Raw genomic sequence first — 20,045 nt, 5'->3', positions numbered from 1 at the left:
GAAAATTAAGAACTGAAGAGCAGAAAATTAAGGTGGAATGCAATTTAAAGAGTAAGTAGATGATGTAGGCTTTCATTTTTATCCCCCCCAGTGTCCAGCTAATTAAAATTACAATCAAAATGAAAGTCTAAACTTGTAAATATCTTTAGCTAATGATTTTGTCTTTTTAATCATCTTCACATTCAAAGACTTTATTTTATTCATTTAGAGCTTTACAATAAAATGAAATTGTTTTTCTCTAGTAAAATCCTTTTAATTTTCGTTATCTGTTTCTTTGTACATCATACATTATGTATTTTTCTTTTTTCTTTCTAATTTCTGCACAGTATTCTCTACTTTTATAGTCTGTGCTCCTCTTAGGCATTTACTTAAAACTATTAAAAGTTAAATGTAATAAAATGCTATAATGTAAACTTTTTGCTTAACATAAAATCACTAGAGTTGCATCTACTGGCTCGAAAACTAATCTAGACAAACACTAGCTTTCTTCATAAGGTGCATATACAGATACAATGACTTTTTAAGCCACTGATCACATACAACTTTAAATTTAGACAGAACAATAAGTATTCATCATCTTTGTTTCTAAGACAAAGAATGGATTTGCCCCAATTTATAGACTGCTATCCATGAATAATGGCTGGTTTTTCTGTGAGTTTTGAGGCAACTCTTTGAAATGGTTCAAGAGTTAAAAGTAATTAAAGACATTCTTAATGTACTGGGCAGCAATGACTCACCTTTCTGCCCTTAGTGTTCTAAAAATTAGTGTTTGCTGTAAGTATACTTTGCACTTCCCAACAATCTGGGAATACAGAGTAATTTTATCATTTAAAAATGCACACAAACTTAGATCCTTTTTTACATGCTTATGTCACCATGAAATTTATAAAAAAATTATTTAGTTTGGCTTCAAAATTTGTTATTATGTAAGTTTTTCTAAACTGTGGTGAGGAAACCTTGAAAATGTAGGAAAAATGATGCTCGGTGATATGGCTCAGTCTTAATGAATTCCCTCATTTTGGATAATACAGGCATTTTTATTTTATTTTATTTTGCTAGATGATATTGACTTACAATGGGCACGAAGGTTGGAACTTAGCCAGTCATAACAGTGTAGTTTAACACCATACAAATACAACATTTCTTTAGTAACCTAGTTCATTTTGACCTCAGTATTACTTGCATGATCTAGCTACACTGAGAAATCTGAGGATTCTGACCTGGATCCTGGGAGTCAGACTGTGGATTCTGAGCTATGCTTGAGAGATGGTTTTGTATTCCTACAGTATTTAGAAAATGCCACAAAAAGGTAGTGCCAGTACCCAAGCGAAATACCACAGGGTCAAAATACTCAGATTCAGTGACTGGCTGATGGACAAAAATTCAGTGTGAACATATCTAAAGGTGCTAAGCCTTTAACTTTACAGAAAGATGTTTCTCAAGTTTCACATCTGTAAAGACTGCCATGGATGCTACAAGTTACGTGTGTACAGGAGATCCCATTCACATGCAAACACAGACCATGGGTGCATTTGCAACTTTTAACAGTTTTCAACCTACCTGGGAAGATTTATACTGTCAATCACCGTGGTATCTGAATTATCTCCAGGTAAAACCTATTAGCAGCACAAAAGACCCTCAAAGCTATCATGAAGTATTTGACAAATGTTTTGGGGGTTATAAAATTCTAGCTGGAACAAGACAATATTTTCATTTGTTATCTTCACTTCGATTTTCTTATGGATTAACAAAAAAGAGGATGGTAGCATTATAATCTATTTTGCAGGATAATGACCAATTTTACATTGGCGTACATATACACATCTCCACTGAAATAGTCTCATTTTACATTGGTAAAAGCAAGGCCAGATTTTGGCCCAGCATCTTTTAGAATCCCTAACAACATACGTTCCCTGGTTCTGAAAGGCAACTTTCGTCTGGCTGCTTGGAAGATCTCCAAGAGTCTGTGCTCTGCAAGGCTTGAAAGGGATTAACTGCATACTCTCATGCCTTTAGAATCAATATAACATATGGATTGGCCTTGTCTTCTTGAGTTGCCACTGACTGCAAAGGGAGTATTTGTACAATTCAGGAAGATGTAATTGGGCTTAAAGCCTCTGTGTTTTTTATGTGCACAAGTTAATTTATGTGAATGCATTAATGTTCATACATCAGTTATTTCACTGGGTCATCTGCCAAAAAGAGTGCCAGGATTTTTCCTATATGTACAAAGATGAACATGAGCTTTGAAAGCCCTCTGGACTGAAGATATTTTAAAATATCCAATGCTTACTTAATAATTTTATACTGTTAATAGATCAATCAGTGTTCTTGGGTTTGGCACTAGCATATGTTTTCTAATATTAAAGTTCTTAAATACAGAACAACAATTGCATTCAAAATCATCAGAACAGACTCATTTGCTGCTTCAGACACTTTTGTTAACAGCTGCACCGCTTTGTACTGAGGTATTAGAGATGTCCACCGTTTCCATCTGAGTTTGTGAACTGTTAATGATGCAAAATGGTTTTAAAATAGCCAGAAATAAAAGTAAGACAATTCTGTGCAAATCACTAGAAGTATTTTGTAGCAAAAATTTCATGGGTAAAGCAAAGCAGGGAGTACACATGAAAACTGTGCCAGTAACAGGCTGTGGCCTGGGAGGATTGTAGTAGAAGGGGAAGCCTGGTGGTTCTCACCTGCGTACTCTTTCAGTGTCCGATCTGACATCTCACTGTTTCCAAACAGGGTGGTTTGGCTTGTGGATGTGCCCTCCTGATGCTTGCTTCATGGCAGCTCCAGTGCTTGTGTTACAGCTTCAGCAAGCCAGGCCAGCCTAAAACTAATTCATCAAAAAAGCAGTTAGTTTTTGGTCAGTGAACAAACTGGACCAGTGTACAAGGGGATCAATGAGGAGCCAGAGTTGGCAGAAGTGAGAAGAAGGGACTGCATGGCCAGGAGCAGGGTGAAGGGAAGAGCACGACTGTCCTTCACAACAGTGAGCCCTTCAGTGGGATCAGTAGTACAATAAAACCTCTTTCACATGACAACCATGGCCTGCTGCTTTAGTCACAGAAACCTCCATCTAGTCCCAATGGCTGTTAGCGTCTGAGCTGTGTTTTCAGTGGAAAATTGAAGCTTGAGAGGGAAACTCCTCAATTAGCTGAGGACAAGGTTTAAGTGTTATTTTTTTGTCTAAGACCTCAGTTAATTTTCACTGGTTTTCAGTATGTACACCTTCGGTGTAGCTTTTAGGCATGAGCAAGCAAATTTACCTTAGTAAAAAAAAGATACAACTGCATACTATTCAAAGTATTCTTTTGCTATATTTAAGAGTACTTTCACATGCTTCTACCTTTAAGAATTCATTAGGGCTGGAATTCTTAAACTGTATTCTATGGTGCATTTTGTAGAGGCCTGTGAAGTTGTTCTGTGTGTTTAGGTCTGTGCAGAAGCCAAAACATTATAAATATTTTTCTAGTGTGGCTTTTCTTTACAAACAACTACTGCTTTTAACACCAGATTTTGTGATCACTAGGTAGGTGAGGAATCACCTCAGAAGAGAGGTGCTCTCTGAAATAGAGATGTTCTGTATGAAAAAATAATCTAAACTATGAAAGTTTAAAAACAGTTGATCGATGGCTTTGCTCTCTTAGTAACACTGACCTTCAGTGGCTTGAAATACTATTGTAATTTTCCAATTTGCTATTATAAAATCCAGATTTCATAAACATATTATTATCTTTCCATTATGATTACTTACTCCCTTGAAGGTCTACAATGCTTTTCTATAACATCTAAATGGAAATGGGATTAGGATGAGATTCTGTCACTCAGGGGATTTGTGGAAAAAGGTGGGGATACACACAGAAAAGGTCATTTTTTAGGGGCGAGATGAACAAAATGACACTGAGTTATGAAGGACAGCAATAACAGTATTAGCAATTTTGCATGTTTTTAAATTGATTGTTTTATGTTGGAGATACTAATGTTGGAGAACAATGCACTGTTATTTTCCTGCCTTTCATAATATCCTTAAATAAATAAAAAAAATCAAGCTCTTAAGAAATCTACATTATTTCAATGATTTATTTTTTTTTTAGGTTACTGAGTGTTTTCACATGAATTCTGTCTTCTGTGAATGTACTTGCTGTTTGACTGTGGGATAATTTTACTTACAAAATCTAGCTTAGAAATTGTCGCTTTCAAATGTTTGGTCTGCATACTGTTTGTTTTGTCACTCAAGTCATGATTTTTTGATTACTTAACTGGCTGAATGTGATATTTGAATGGACAAATAATTAATAACAAACTCCATTATGATTCTTGCAAACAATGATTGTAATTAAATTAGTAACGGTGGCCTGTGGCTGAAAGATCAGATCAAGACTCCTTTGCCTTAAGAAGTATACCTGTCAAACCTCTTTCTTGCTTTCATTTTGCTATTTTCCTGTTTTAAAAATTTTGAAGTCTGTGTGCCAGATCAAAGGAACATGATGTTTCGAGTAATTGCATTTTTATACAAAGTTTAAAAGTGTACAGTATATACAGTGTAAGATAATGATTAATGTTCTCTGGGCCCGAGTACTAAAATATTTTATGGTTCTGATATTACAGTATTTTTATTTAGATACATTACTCCATAACTGCACTTGGCTAAAGTGACTTGACATTTCTTTTAATGTCAGAGACTAAGATAAACAAGTCCAAAAGAAGAAGAAAAACTGTTTTCAGTTTTGCATTTGATGCAATTAAGAAATAATCTCTCTACCTGGTAAAGTACAGAGATACTTCGCAATTAAATAAGGTAATTTCTAGTATAATGCACATTGAGAGAAAACAGCTCAAGAGAAGAAGTATTTTGATCAAAATGAAATTAATAGATAACATGAAGGACACAATTTACTATGAAGCATTGGATTAACTGCTCAAGGTGAGCCATGCTGGGTATTGAAATGCACATGCACAGCTTTAGGGGAGCAAAATATGGGCATACAGCTTAAAGATAGTGATATTTAAAACCTGTTTGTGCATATATTTAGAAAATGTTTCCTAAATTGGTAACTGAGTCTTGCATTGTCCAAAGTTCTCTGGAGCAAAAAAGGGTGACTAGAGCAACATTCTTGCAAAGAACTGAACTTCTAGAACATGTCTTTCTCGGGTACAGATAACTTGCTGGAAGTCTGGAGATCATCAGTGACACTTGCAAGGTGTAAAAAACCATGTTAACCAGCACTGAGGAGGTATTTTTATTACCATGTATTCCTGAAAATCTTATTATGATGAATTTAAATGGCAAATCTTGGGAATCTTTCACCTCTCTATTGACTCTTCTTAGTGCATTTTATGCCTGATGCTTGGGCAAATCATTGGCAGAATCTGGATACAGGACAGAGGAACTTCGGCGGCATACAAAAAAAACACAGAACACAAGAGACTTTAACATGTAGCTCAAATGAGCAAACAAGGCTTCATGTTCATTCCCTTACATGGTAGCTATATATCTAAAAGCCACTACAATATAAAACTGCAAAGGGTTTGACCCTTTTTGACTCCTCTGTTTCCATGCAATAGCCATGTACAGATCTCCCAAGCTAAGGGAACAAGATCTAGCAGCAGGTATAAACATTTTTGTTGTTTTCTTTCCTTCTCTTTCAATTCTCCTCATGTCCCGCAGGTACTGAGCTGCTGCCAACCACCAGAGACAGTGTTCCTCTGACTGCCATAAAAACTTGCAGAAAACACTTGCAGCGGGTTCCCAGTTCCCTGGCCTGGAACAGCTGATCTCCTGCTAATAATGCCTTTTCTACATCTTGGGAGCCTTCTGTACTCATTTCCACAGTGAGAAGCACTGGTTTAAAGACATGAATGACTCAACGTGCATTGGGAGAAATAACCTCCTCTACTACAAGAGATGAATAACTGGAAAAATTGACAAGATTTAGCCACTTTAGTCATTCACACCATATCCAACAGCGGAGGCCTTATCAGCTGGCCTATAAATATATGACCTTCTACAAACTTCAGCAATATATTGCATGCTAATCAGATTGCATTTGCATTTGTTCCCAAAGGAAGCAGCCTCAGGGATTCTCAAGATTCAGTCACTAGTTCTGCAACACACCTCTTAGATGACTGTGGTAAGTCACCTATCCCTTTGTAAAACTGTTTTTTCTTTCTCAAACGTGTCTATTTTCGCAGAAACTGCCTCTCGTGTTTTGTGTGATGCCTTGCCTTGGTGATACGCAAAGTCTTAATGCCTCCTGAAACATACATAATAAACCCCGAAGTTGTGTTTAAGTCTCTTTCCTCAGGCTTTCCCAAACACAGGGACTGTCAGGCCCTAGTGGCAGGGCACCCAGGAAAGTGAGGAAGGTTTTTATCCCAACAGCTGCCTGAGAGGGCAGAAGAGCTTTTATCACCCTGAATGTGTTCCGGCAGGAAACATTATATGATTCCTAGAAAAGCAAGGCACGAATCGAGCCAGAAGTAAACCCTTGCCTTGCTTTGGGTGGCACTTCAACCTGCCTGGCGCAGCCGGCTGCCTATTAAGAGCCCTGCTCGACGGTTCTCCTTAGCCCAGGGCGCTCGTGCCCTCGGGACGCGCTAAAGCGTGAGGAAACCCCGCGGCTGGTCCGCGGCCCGGCTCGCCTCCCGGGCAGCCGTGCACCCTCGCAGCTCTGGCGGCCGCTCCTCGCCGCGGGCGCCTCCGCAGGACTGCCCCCCTCCGGTAACGGTCGGCACGCGCCCCTCCCTCCCCCTCAGGCGCGTGCGCCGTCTGCCGCCGGGGGCGGGGCCTCACCCGGCGGCGCGTCGGATTCGAACGGCTGTGCCGGGCGGGAGGGAAGGAGCGACGCGGCATGACGGGCTCGGGGGCCTTGCTCCGCCAGTGCCCGCTGCTGCTGCCTCAGAACCGGGAGGGGACGGCCTACGAGGGCTTCGTCACCGCGCAGGTACCGGAGCCCGCGCCGCCGCTTGGTCGGCGGCCGTTACACCGCGTCAGCCCCCCCCCCCGCTCTCGCTCTCTCCAAGGCCTGCGCTGGCGGGCAGCCCCCGTCAGCCGGGCGGGGGCGGGGTGGAGGGGGGGCGCTTCCCGCCTCGCCCTTTTGCCGGGCCGGCGGCTTCCCGGCCGAGCGCGGAGCCGCCGGGTTTGTGAAGCAGGAGGCGCCGGGGCTGGGGGTGGGGACGGACGGGACGGACGTTGTAGCAGGGCACCTCGGCTCGCGCCGCCTTCCTGCGCCCGGTTCCCTGCCGCGTGCCGTGAGGGGGCTGTGGAGAGGCGCCCAGGCCGCGATCCCGCGGGTTTGCGCTGTTTGTGCCCGCGGAATTGCTCTTCTTTTGGCGGCGCGGTCTCGCTGATGGCTTGTGGGCTGGACGTGTGCTGGCGAATGTTTTGGGGGGGGGCAGATTCGATGTGCCTGCACTCTTGGCCTAGGGTAAAGGTTGAAGCAAATGACTAATGGTGGGTATTTTCCTTTCACCTACCGTGTTTGTGAGGTTTCAGCTTAAGTAGCTACATCATCTCTCTGAGGATGTGGTAAATTGCAGTGCCGGGAGGAGAACAGCACCTCAAGACAGGTTGAGAGTGGATGCTCTTAAGCCAACTTTGCCATCACAGCAGTGACGCTACAGCCATGGCTCATTAAAATATCACACAGGCACGTGCATACAGATCGCAGAAACAGCTCTTAGCAGGTGTATTTTCATTTAGAAATAGCGTGGGATTTTCTACCTATAAAAATAAGTAAAAGTCAAAAGACATTTTGCATTTTCAAAAATGTAGTTTTGCAGTCAAAATTCAGGAAGGTGTTTGGTGACTCTTGTATTCAACTTTCACAAGACGTGTGCGAGCATGTGTTTATATTTGCATTACTCTCAAAGCTGCAACTTTTGAAACGCCCTGTGTGTTAGAACGCATCCTGGAAATAATGGGAAGGTTAAGATGCAAGTGTGAACATCTGTTCTCGGATGTGGTTTTTTGATTAGGGCTAAGGCCATAATGTAGCAAAGTCTGAGGTTACACGCTTAATTTAAGCGTCCAGTAAACATCAGCTTTGGAGGAGTTTGGAAGCAACTGATGTGCCAATGGGCTATATTCAGCTCTGAAATGGGTATCTTGTTTTTGCCCGTGAGCATCACAGAAACAATAAGGTTGAAAGGAACCTCTGGAGATCCTCTAGCAGGGTCAGCTGGAGCAGGTTGCTCTAGACCATGTCCAGTCCGTTTTTTAATATCTCCAAGCACGGAGACCACGTGACGTCTTGGGCAGCCTGTTCCATTGTTTGACTACCCTCACTGAGTTTTTTTCATTGCATTTAGGTGAAATTTCCTGTGTTTCAACTTGTACCCATTGCCTCTCATCCTGGCAGTGTGTCGCTCAGAGTCTGGCTATACCTTCTCTAGTCGTCCTCCATCAGGTATTTGTACACACTGGCAAGGTGTCCCCTGAGCCTTCTTTTCTCCAGGCTGACCAGCTGAGCTCCCTCAGTCTCTCCTCGTATGAGAAATGCTTTAAGCTCTTAGTCAACTTCATAGCTCTTCACTGGACTAACTCCAGCATATCCATGCCTTTCTTGTACTGGGGACCTGGCACTCCTGGTGTGCCTCACCAGCGCTGACCAGAGGGGAAGGATCACCCCCTTGACCTGTTGGAAATGCTTTGCCTAATGCAGCACACGAGGCTCTTGGCCTTCTTTGCTGCAAGGGTGCATTGCTGGCTTAGGGTCAACATCATATCCATGAGGACCACCAGGTCCTTTTCTGCAGAAGTGCTCTCTAGCTGGTCAGTCACCAGCACGTGCTGGTGCATGGGCTGAATCCTCTCCCGGTGCAAGACTTTGCACTTTCCTTTCTTGAGTTTCCTGTCAGCCCATTTCCTCAGCCTGTTGAGGTCCCTCTGAATGGTAGCACAATCACACGGTCTATCAACCACTCCTCCCAGTTTTGTATTCTCTGCCAACTTGCTGAGCGAGGGTGTATCCTGTTCCATCATCCAGGCCACTAGCGAAGGTCAAATAGTGTTGGTCCCAGGACTGACCCCTGGTGTGCAGTTAGTCAGGGGCCTTCCTGCTGGACTTTGTCCTGCTGGTCACAATCCTTTGAGCCCAGCAGTTCTGTGGGTTTTCAGTCCACCTCACTGTCAGCTTATCCAGTTCATCCTTCTTCAGTTTGTCTATGAGAATGTTATGGGAAACAGTATTAAAGGCCTTTCTGAAATTGAGATAAAGCATCCACTGTATCAGTCATCTAATCACGGGAGGAAACCTGGGTTTGTTCTTAACTTCCCGCTGAAGGAATTTCAGAATTCGTGGACATAATTCAAGGTATGCTGCTCTGGAATAAAAATTGTGAGAGGAGTTAACTGCTGTCTTCGGTTCAGGGAGGAATTAAACCTACTCGCAAACCTTCTTTATTTCAGTTTTATTTTGATCATCCCTTAAGAAAGTAGAAGGAGGATCACAAACAGGGACAATAATTGAAAATATAAGTAGGGCATTTAGGAACTGCCCCATATGGATTGCACTAACAGGAAGAAAAATTACATTAATGTACTTGGGATTGTTTTTGTTTACAGTTCCTAAAACCTTGCTGAAATGTGTTGTGGATGAGTGCCCAAGTTCCTTTTCAGTGTAGTGCTTTTATCATAAGAGTCAGGTTTGACTTTTTCTTGAGTTGAAGACAGACTTTCATGTACTTCATCATGACTTGGGTTAAATTGTATTTCTTGGTTTTGTCCAGATTTGGATAATGTTTATTTTTCTTCTGAAAGGTGTTATTTTTGTCTTTATGAAATGTGCACTGAAGCATTTTTACTGAATTCTGTGAGTTAGAGGTCAAGAGTATTTCAAGTTAAGAATTAAAATCGGCTTATTTCTACCTGTCACTCATGCTGCTTTCTCCTAAGTAAAGAAATTCTGAATAATATTCCTGAAAGTAGGAGAAGACAAACTTTCTTGGAAGCTGATCTTATGGAGAATGCTTCCCACAAGTGTGTAATATTTTTCTTTGCTGACCTTCCTATTAACTAAATGTTTATTTTCAAGGGTAGAGACTTCCATATCAGGATACTGTTACCAATAGATTTTCAACTGAAAAATGCAAGGTAAGATAGTTTTATGAAAGCAATTTGTAAGTGCATGTAACAAGAGTTTATTGTGATAAAAGCAATGATGGATATGTATATGAATTATTCTTTTTTCCATTATCAGTGTTGGTAATTAATTCTTACTGGTTTCAGCTTAACCTTGCAGCAAAATTGTACAGTGTTAATAAACACTGACAATAAACATTGCCTATATCAAAATATTTTGTTGTTAATTAACTTAGAAACCTGTTGTAATTAATTGGTTGTATTTATATATAAATCAATATACTTGGGGAAAAAAACATGTTCATTTAAATCAGATTATTTATATGTCACCATTTGGGAAACAGAAAATTTGGTGCAAAGTTGTAAATTTAAGCAATTATGTACTTGATGGTTAGCATAGGTTTTTTAAACTTCATTTTCTCTTTCCTGTTAGTACGTATTAATTTGCGTTACTTTTCTTTAAAAACTCAGTTCTTAATACTGTATTTATCATAGTAATTTGGGGGGGGGGGGGGCGTGTATTGTGTATATGCACACATACATGGATTAGTCCTTAACATTGTATTCTGTACTTTTGCCTAGGCCAGTCTGCTCTGAACTGTGAACAGATGTGGTATTCGATAGCTTTATTACTTTCTAGGTTGGATGCTTAAAACTGCATTATAGGTAACTTTGACATTTTCAGGATATCATTTTTAAATATTGGTATATTTTATGAAGTCATATTAGCTTGCAAGAATTATGTTGTTGTCTTCGGCAAAGAACAGGCTTTTGTAGGTAAATGCTTAATTTTTAATAGGCTTTGGGATAGTGACATTTGAAAGTTTTAAATAACTTCGAATATGAAACTCAAACTGAAGTACTGTTTACTTCATCTTTTTAAAGAAAAACTTTTGTGTTATTGTGTAGCAGACTTTCTAATCTCTTCTAAAAATCATGTACTGTGAATTTAAAATGTATATAAAATACTGTTTGTCTAGGATAGAGTGTAGCTGGCACCTAAAGAAGATACTGCATGGATATCAGCATATTTTAAAGCAGGTATACAACTTTTAAAACCGTTTCTTTTTAATGTATATTTATAATAATTCTGAGAAGCTTATACTTGTACACCTATTCTAAAAGTGTTAAAGAACTCTCATTGTATAGGCAAGATTTATTTTGAAATGCTTGAGGATTTGCAGGTCAATCTAGAGAGAGGGATAGAATTCAGTAAATTATTTTATTTTTTTGAAGATTGAGATAGAACAATTTTTAATAAATGGCTGCTGACATTTTACTGGAATTTAATCTCAGAAACAGATTTTGTTTTTCCTTTTTCTTCCTTTTTTATATATTGAATTTTTACAAACTGTTCCTAATGCAAAGAAGAGAATTCACATTAACTATTGATAGATCTAGCTCATTCTGTGTTGTAGACAGTCAAGGAATCTAAGTTAAACCTCCCTATCCAGAAAGAACTTTGGAGCAAGGGTACAGCAGCCCTGCAGTCACAAAGAGTATTTTGCTTCTAAGAAGGCATCTTTGCCACACCTGCTAGTTGAGACACTGTATCTGACAGACTGGGCACCCCAAGGGTTTTGAGTAACCAGAGATACAGAGCTGAGGAAACAGAAGTGTAAATATGTACCACACCTGAAGGTAGACAGGGATCCTTAATCATGTACAGTATCTAAAAGCAAACGGGTCTGGAGAGTTCCTGAAGGAAATGTAACAAACTAAGAAAGATTTTTGAGTAATTCTAAAGCTTCTGTTCTCCTTGGTGAAGACTAAAGTGTTCATAAATACAAAAAGTGTAAAGTCTTCGTAAACTGTATAAATGTGTAATGTGACATGATGTGATGAAGGTGATGGTTAATTTTCAGTAAAGTTTCCTGTACTTTGGGAGATGTGTTCTGTGATAGAAATATTTAAACGTGGTATGCGGTTGGGGTTTTTTACGTTAGTTGGTTTGACAATACTAGAAAAATAGATAGACTGAAATTGTTTACCGCGAAAAGTTATGAGTTTAAGAAAAGGAACTGATACTGTGTTCTCTCCAGAGGTTGCACAGCTGTCCAGATCTTGTCAGTTTTATGGTGGAGCTGAAAACTATTTTGGTAAGTGACAGAATATATATATGTGGGAGATGGGATCTTATAGCTCTGGGCTTCCCTTTCAGGTTTTTTTACAGTTTACTGTTTGGTGGATGAATTTATGGTTTTCTTTAAGAAGAGGTGATTTTGTATGTGTGCTGTTCATGTAATATTTGTATAAATATCCTTTAGGATTTTAAGTGACTGTACTCTCTGGAAATTGAAGTGTTTATAGAAAAATTAAAATCCTGGCAAGGGATCTCAGTATAGAGCCATCCTCTTTACAGTGATTTTCTTGGAATTTCTGGAATTGACCAGATAGTAAAGAAGGCTTATAATCACACAAAAGATTATACAGTCAGTGGATTGCTGAAGGTGCTTCCACCTGTGTGACAACTTGACCAATAAGTGCAGAAAGCTTTTTTTTTTTATAATTCAGAGACTTGTTTATTTTTTTTAAAGTTTTTTTCTAATCTGGGATTGAAGAGTAGCAAAATCTTTAGTTAACAACATGAAACTGACAATTTCTTGTCTGTTAGTAATCCTATGAGCGTTCTTGGTAAAGAATACTGGCATACAACCTACTTAACTTAGAAATAAAACACAGTAAGTATTCTTCAAAACAACAACAAAAATACCGCCCTGGTATTACGCTACTGCTCTATACTGGGAATGCCTTTCCTCAGTATTGGTTCAATCCCTGCCAAACTGGATTCCACTAAACCAGGCAAAGGCGCTTGGAATAGGACTGAATAAAGAATGTCTACATGTGGCTATTTTGGAATATTTCACAATAGTTATTCCAATCTATTTGCCTGGATACACAAGCACTCAGAAAATGAGAATGTAATGAAAGTATAATGCATTCAAAATAGTAAAATAGTGATCTTCAGTGCAAATAGTAAAAACAACAGAAGATGCTGTGGGAGAACTGAGCAGAAATGATTGTTACACTGATTTTATTATTAATTCTATTTATTATGTCATTTATTTAAATTTATTTTAAATTATTAATAATTTTATTATAAATGTCATTATTTATTTGCCCTGTAAGCATAATTTTAACTTAAGTACATTTTTAAAGAACAAGTAGCACAACACAAATGTGGAACATGTAGTTTGGTTTTGTTTTTCTTTGTGATGTGGCATTACTTTTTTGATAAAAATTTCTTCTTGAGGCATCATGACATACTTGATGAGTGTCTGTATCAAAACTTACTCTCTGGGATCCTATGATGTTAAAACTGAGAAATTGACTTTTTTTTTTAATTGCTATATAAAGTTGTATATAGCTACTTAAAAATAATATGGGGAATTTCATATATGTGTCGTCTTTTGTAGCTGTGGAGCCCAGGAGACAGCTGTGGGCTTAATAGAACTTTTTTTGCAATGTTCTTTCAGTCAAGATGCTTGACTTCAAATTTATTAGCTGAAAAAGAGGCACATTTGATATTTGCATCTGAAGACTATGTTGTCAACATCTGTGGGGTTTTTTTAAATTGCAGATGTTTTCATTACCAGTATCTGAAGTAATTTACCAAACAGCTTCTTTGTCTGCTTTAGCTGGAGGCTATAACAAAACAAATGCAGTGTACAGTTAATTTTACATAAGCTTAATATTTTTGAATGAATTGCAAAAGTCACATGACTAAATAGATGCAAAAATATTGAAATCTCTCTTAATGATGTTTTTAATGTTCTTTTAAACAGGAAATTGCTTTAAAGAATACACAAGACCTGCATATACCACGGCCACCAGAATACTATTCCTGTCTTGTCAGAGATCTAGAAATACTGGGTTGGAATAAGTATGTTTATTTTATTTCTTAATAGGCATTATCTTTAGAATATCCGTTCTTTTATATTTGTGAGTTGAACATATCAAATATACTTGTTCTGTTAATTTATCCTGTTCAAAAACTGGTTTTGCTTTAAAAACTCAGCTGCTTTGTTTTTAATGCAAAAAACCCCAACAAACCTGTATAAACTGAAGGTATACTTTCAGTCTCAAATAACTGAGCTGAAAGGTGAGATGCTGCTACTACTAAGAAATCAATTCTTCTTTGACCTATAAACTCTTGGCATAGTAAACATATTTAATACAACTTCTAACAGTTCTCCTTTTTCTTCTTTCTTTTCCCTGCTTTGTACAGTTTTTTTCAACTATTCCCACATGCTATGGTTGATTATCATGTACCTTTATGCTTTCATAAAAACAGCTCATACATTTTTTAGAATTAGAGTAATTATTTTTAAAGAACAGTTCTATCTTCATAGCACAAGGATCTCCTTAGACAAAGGAATAACATAGTTAATCCACAAAAAAGTAAATCTACAAAAAAAAAGAAATGTGAGTGGAGGGGAGAATTTGGAAAGCTGGACTTCAAAACAGCCAGCTCTTTGTAACACCCACAGGGAGAAATGTATATATATTTTTTGCTACCCAGATGGGCTCAAACAGCAATGAGGGGTATTGAAAAGCATTAATTAGTCTCCAAAAACCGTGTAAGCAGACCATATTTGGGGTAGCAGGGGGGCATTTCCATGTGGGAAAAACGTTGGTTACTGCACAAGTATAAACTGTCACCTGAGGACAGAGGGTCAGTGCATCCAAGAACATGGTTTCATGTATGTGCTGTACTACAAATTGAGTATCTGTGGAACAAGATGTGGCAGTTCAGGTCTTTTTCTGGGGGAAGAACTAGAAATGAATCTTTTCACCCCAACTAAAATGGATGGTTTAATACCATGAGAAAGAATGTCACATTAGCAAAGGATATTTGACTTTGTTGAGGAATCGAATAGACACATAGCTGCCTCTGGGTGCCTTCTCATTAGGGTCTGAATGAGTGCAAACAGATTATATTATTCAGTCCCATATACTCTCAGATGAGCTCATACAACAAATTTAATTTCATCCTCCTGCAGAAGAAAACAAGGTTGTTCTCCTACCTCCTATAGAAACCTGAAAGAACACACAGTTGTGATCAAGTGCATGAGGTCCGTGTGGAAATTTTTCAGAAATCTGCAAAGCTTCCTGTTTTGCAGACTTTTACTTGAAAGGCTTTAACTGCCATCACATGTGCCACCACTGGCAAGTTCTCTGATACTGAGTCTTTTACTTCTCCAGCAGAGAGCCTGGAATGGACTGATTTCTATCCTTTCCCCTAGAACCTCCAGGAGATCTCTCTGGTGTTGAAGGTAGTTGTTTCTGTGTAGGGAGGCATTAAGGAAATATATTTGAAGGCTGTCTTTAACTAATAATATGCAATTAATCTCACAGTGCCTTCTTTCAAGGGGTTAAGGTAAAAGATTTTGTAGGATGCTGAAGAGTTTTGAATGAAAAGCTACTTAATTTCAGTAAAGTGAAAGTTAAAAGAAAAAAGTCTACATTTGTGGTTTTCAACATGACAAATCTACTTTTATCTTAGTCTTGGATGGTAAGTTAACTTTAACAAGTGTTTATTTTGCTAAATGAAATAAAGAAGCCTTGGGTTTAAGCACAGTTTTGAGTTTTCTCACCTGATTTATATATAAATAAATAATATGTGATTAACATTAAGTAGGAATTTGCTTTGAAGGCCCACTTTTATTTAAAGATTTAAAATATCCTTGTTAAATCAGCTGAAGTTTTTTTGGTGATTTCCATTATTAAGTATGTCATTGTGCCAGCTGATGACATTCTCTATTCAAATTTCTCAGAATCAGGTCTGAGAATATTAGTTAAAATTTCCTAAATACATGGGAAATAAACTTTGAATCATGCCTGCTCTCCCAAATGAAAAAAAGTAAAAAGCAAAACCTTAAAAAGCCCATGCCAGCAAAATAGACACTGACACACAATAAATATACTTTAAAAATATAAATATAAAATGTACTATATTTATAATTGGATATATAAATATAGTATATCGCTAAATATACCAAAAATAAACTTAGAAAATACAATTTAGTAGCTTATCTCAAAACTGCTATTTCTTCTGACTTGCTGTACATACAATACATCCAGTGGTTTATTATTAAAAAGCACATCAGTGTTTTGTCAGAGAGCATGCTTCTAGGGCAGATTTTGACCTAGTTTCTAGGCAAAGATGTGGTCTTCATGTAGACACACAACTTTGTGCTTTTCTCCAGTGTAGTCATGTAAGTCACTAAACATACACCTCTTGATTGACTTATGTTACAGATAAAGTCTCTATTTGATTGGGTTTTTTTGGATGGGGAAGTCAATCATTAATCAAAGGGCTAGTCTGTACATAAGAGGATCATATCTGGTTTACTGTGAGTTGGAAGGATAATTACCCAGAGAGGTGATTTGAAGTACATTGGTAAGTTACACCTCTAATTCTAGTGTGCTTTTAACAGTATAATGAACTACTAAGAAGGCCTCTTAACCTAGACTGATTTTGTGTTGCAGGTGATGTGTATTTGCATGTTAGTTAACATCCTGGTGTGGTCTTTCAGCACAAAACTAAGCCTGCATTTAGTACTGGCAGTAAGGATCAAACATTGCTCACACCTTGAGAAGCCTCCAGCTTTACTTATCAGGATTTTTCTTAGAAAAGAACTGGCTTGTTGTGGACCCTAGATTTAGTTTTTCCTAGTGAGTTTGGGGTCATGCTGGAAGCTGACTGCATCCAAATCCAACTGAAAAGCTGAAGGATATTTTGTTTGAAAGAGAATCAAAGCAATAGGCTATGGTTGCTTGACCTCTGGAGTGAGTTAAGAAGCTCTCAGGTATGGCACAAATTTAGTGTGTTCTAATGGCTTTCATCTAAGGAATATGTGAAGTTTCTCAGAAACAAATTGAAGGCATTGTCTGCAATGATCTTACACCTGTTTCCTCCTAAACCACTGAAAGTACAAACTGTAATGAAGATTGCAAATGTGCAGGCTGCTGTGATTAGATATAATCACTTTCTCTGTGATACAGAAAAGTTGATTCTTTGACCTAATTTAGGTGTGGGGGAGGGTGAATATGCTTTCATATTCAAATACTTGTACACAAAAGTCACAGTTCAACAGGTTAAAATTGTACCAAATTGGCAACACTAAGTGCTGTCCTAACAGCTGAGGAGTTCAAAGAAGGATACTTCCTCATTTTAAGAACATGGAAAATTACCAGCACAAACCTAATCAGCTGAGGTGGGAGAGAGTACACATGTAGTAGTATTAAGCTATAGGAAAGGCTCTTCTAATACTACCTCATAATCTTCCTGGTTGATTCAATGACAATGTCTTGGGAAGGTAAATTATCGACTATAAAACATTTGTAGGACTCTTATCACCCTCATGTGGATTCATAAAGGTTGCTAGTATATCTTAAGTCCATAGTGTGAGTCATGATCTCTGAAGTCTCAATGCATTTCTGCTTGATACTTGCCAAGTTTTTTCATAGAAAGTATCTTCTCCTTTTGCCTTCTCCATTTCCAAGGGAATCTTGCCTTGTTGTATGCTCTCAATCATTTGTGTTATGTTGAATTACAGTACTTCAGAGATTTAACTGAAGTTTTCCATCTTTATAGTCATTGCATTTTTTTCTATGTGATAAAATGATGGAGCCTACAGAGGAATGAAGTTTTATATAACTGAAATATCACCTATGTAAACAACTCCTTATTTGATACAATCATAGGAAGAAGTTCATACAATTCTTACAGCGTTGTCCAACTTTCTCCAGACCTGCAGAACTAACCCTTTTATCTCTTCTTATCCAAAGAGTAGTGTGGTAGAGTGGTGTTACAGAACAGGTAGCCACAAAGCTACTGGGTTCCTTTTTTCTACCCTAAATGGAAAATTGAATACTCCTTCATTCCCCAGAGGCAGTTTACTGTTTTTACATTCTGTTGAGAAGAAGGAAGGCTAGCTATGAATTTTCATTCTGGGCATTCTTCAGCCCTCTATGCCACTTGTTGGCTGAGTTTTTTATTCCTTGGTGTTCCTGTTTGTGAAAAAGTTTGTGAAGAGAACATTTTACTAAAAAAACCTTTAAGTACATGGTTTGTAATGAATAGTACTTAAAAGGTGTGTTGCTTAGCTTGAATAGTTGTCTTCTAGCAGCAAGTTGTTGAAGTCAAAATTAAATAAAAGTTGTAAGAATTTCCAGACTGATCTGGCTTGTAGGGGTGCTTCATAGTGGTGATGATCTACATTTTTTTAACATTTTTTTTCTGTTATTTCCAAGCTCAGTATGAATATGAATTCTAAAACTAAAAATATGTTAAAAAATGAATAACGGACAGAACTTGAAAATCGTTTTATGATGTATTCCTCGATACATAATTAAACAGGTAGCCATTATTGGCAAATAATGCTTATTTTTTATAAAAAATGCTTTTCCAAATGCTTACTTTTTTAAAAAAAGTTTATCTAATTTACATTCTGTCAGTAAAACTGAATGTGAAGGTTCTTTACAAATATGACTGAACATAATCATTGTCTCTATTTTTACTATAATGGTGTGCATATATTTATATTTTAAATATATAAATAGGTGCACACATGTATGTATGTTTATTTTAGAGGCTCTCAGGTTGTTAAACTAGTTGTAAAAGTACTGAACCCTTAAGGATTTCAGAAATAAATTTTAAGATATAGATGTCCATTGTTATCTAAGAAAAAAAAAAATTTTTTAATCTTGTTCCCTCTCACCTAAGGAGCAAGGAACTGCAAAAATGTTTGATTTTAAATTAAAATAATCCATACCTTTCTGACACCTCAAGAGTGAACTGGTCCAAACAAGATGATTGTTAGAACAGATGATTTTAAATCCTAAATGCCTTGACAGTATCCCTTTAATTTTTTCATTCTCTTTTGCTATCTAACCTTACAGTGCATTGATGTGGGCACTGGTTGTGCTTTATTTTGGGCACTGCTATGTATTTTATTGCAGTAACCATTCTGTGCCTTAGCTGCTGGTTTAGGATTTCCCCAACCCAGGCAACAGTAGGTGGAGGTGTGCGATATAGGTAATTTCTTATCTTTATAAAACTCTGTGATATAATTTTGAGGTAAAGTTGGAACAAAGCGGGAGTAATGATTGTTTTTTTCCAATTAGAGGAAGAATGCTCTAATTCTTTCTAAATAAATTGAGTTTAATTGACTACAGTTGAATTACACTTTTATCAAGACTTGTATTTCTTTCAACTGTTGTGGAGAAAAGGAGTGTCAAAATACTCCCAGGAATCTGTAGGACTATTTAATATTGCATTAAAGTTAATCAGGTTTAAACATGAAATAATATATCTCTTTCCCTACCTACTACCACTGTATTTTTCAGTTCCCTCATATTGAGGCTATGTCACTTACATAGATAATTTTCTTTTCTTCTTTTTGCTTCCTTCCTAGGAATGTGAACACCCTTTGGTGTACGTCTACTTTTTCTTGTACAGGCTTCTACAACTCTGTTGCCAGTTTCACTTGAAAGAGAACCATTTTTCCCAGCATGCTGGCTTGAGTGACTGGGCTAGTATGTAATGGTTTAAAAAACCCCATGTTACTTAGGCCAGTGAGCAGATGCTTTCTTTGAACTGTGATAGGCCTTTCCATCAGTCTAGGTGATAAGTTGTACAATAATCTTGGACTGCTTTTTATCTTCACACAAGAATGATGTAGTAAAAATGCCAAAATATCCATATGCCTAGTTCACTGGTAAATATATGGAGAAGTTTGAACCTTCTTGGCAGTTGTTGAAGCTATTCAGCAGAACATATTTCTAGAGAACAATGTATTTTACAATTGTATTCGTCTTCATTGTTGTGGAAGCACAAATAAGTGACATCTTAAGCAAAGAGTCAGTGATTATGTCAGAAGTTTTAAAACTTATTTACATTTAGTACGTACTTGCTACTTGCTTGGGTGCATGTATACTGTGTAAAACT

At 37.8% G+C, this 20,045-nt stretch overlaps 1 protein-coding gene across 2 annotated transcripts in view; it reads left to right on the top strand.

Moving 5' to 3' along the window:
* Positions 1-6,800: 6,800 nt before the first annotated feature.
* The window catches only part of FANCL (FA complementation group L), a 32,117-nt gene continuing 18,872 nt past the window's right edge, over positions 6,801-20,045 (top strand). For both annotated transcript variants that reach the window (XM_075035392.1, XM_075035391.1), the window contains exons 1-5: positions 6,801-6,953; positions 10,044-10,102; positions 11,071-11,131; positions 12,133-12,189; positions 13,876-13,973. In XM_075035392.1, the coding sequence (XP_074891493.1) occupies positions 6,861-6,953; positions 10,044-10,102; positions 11,071-11,131; positions 12,133-12,189; positions 13,876-13,973 (368 nt within the window). In that variant the 5' untranslated portion in view covers positions 6,801-6,860. The remainder of the gene's footprint in view (positions 6,954-10,043; positions 10,103-11,070; positions 11,132-12,132; positions 12,190-13,875; positions 13,974-20,045) is intronic.

The sequence above is a fragment of the Buteo buteo genome, chromosome 9, assembly GCF_964188355.1.
Source record: "Buteo buteo chromosome 9, bButBut1.hap1.1, whole genome shotgun sequence".
In the NCBI taxonomy this organism is placed as follows: Eukaryota; Metazoa; Chordata; class Aves; order Accipitriformes; family Accipitridae; genus Buteo; species Buteo buteo.
The sequence above is the reverse complement of the archived record's forward strand: the minus strand, read 5'-3'. Positions and strand labels throughout refer to the sequence as shown.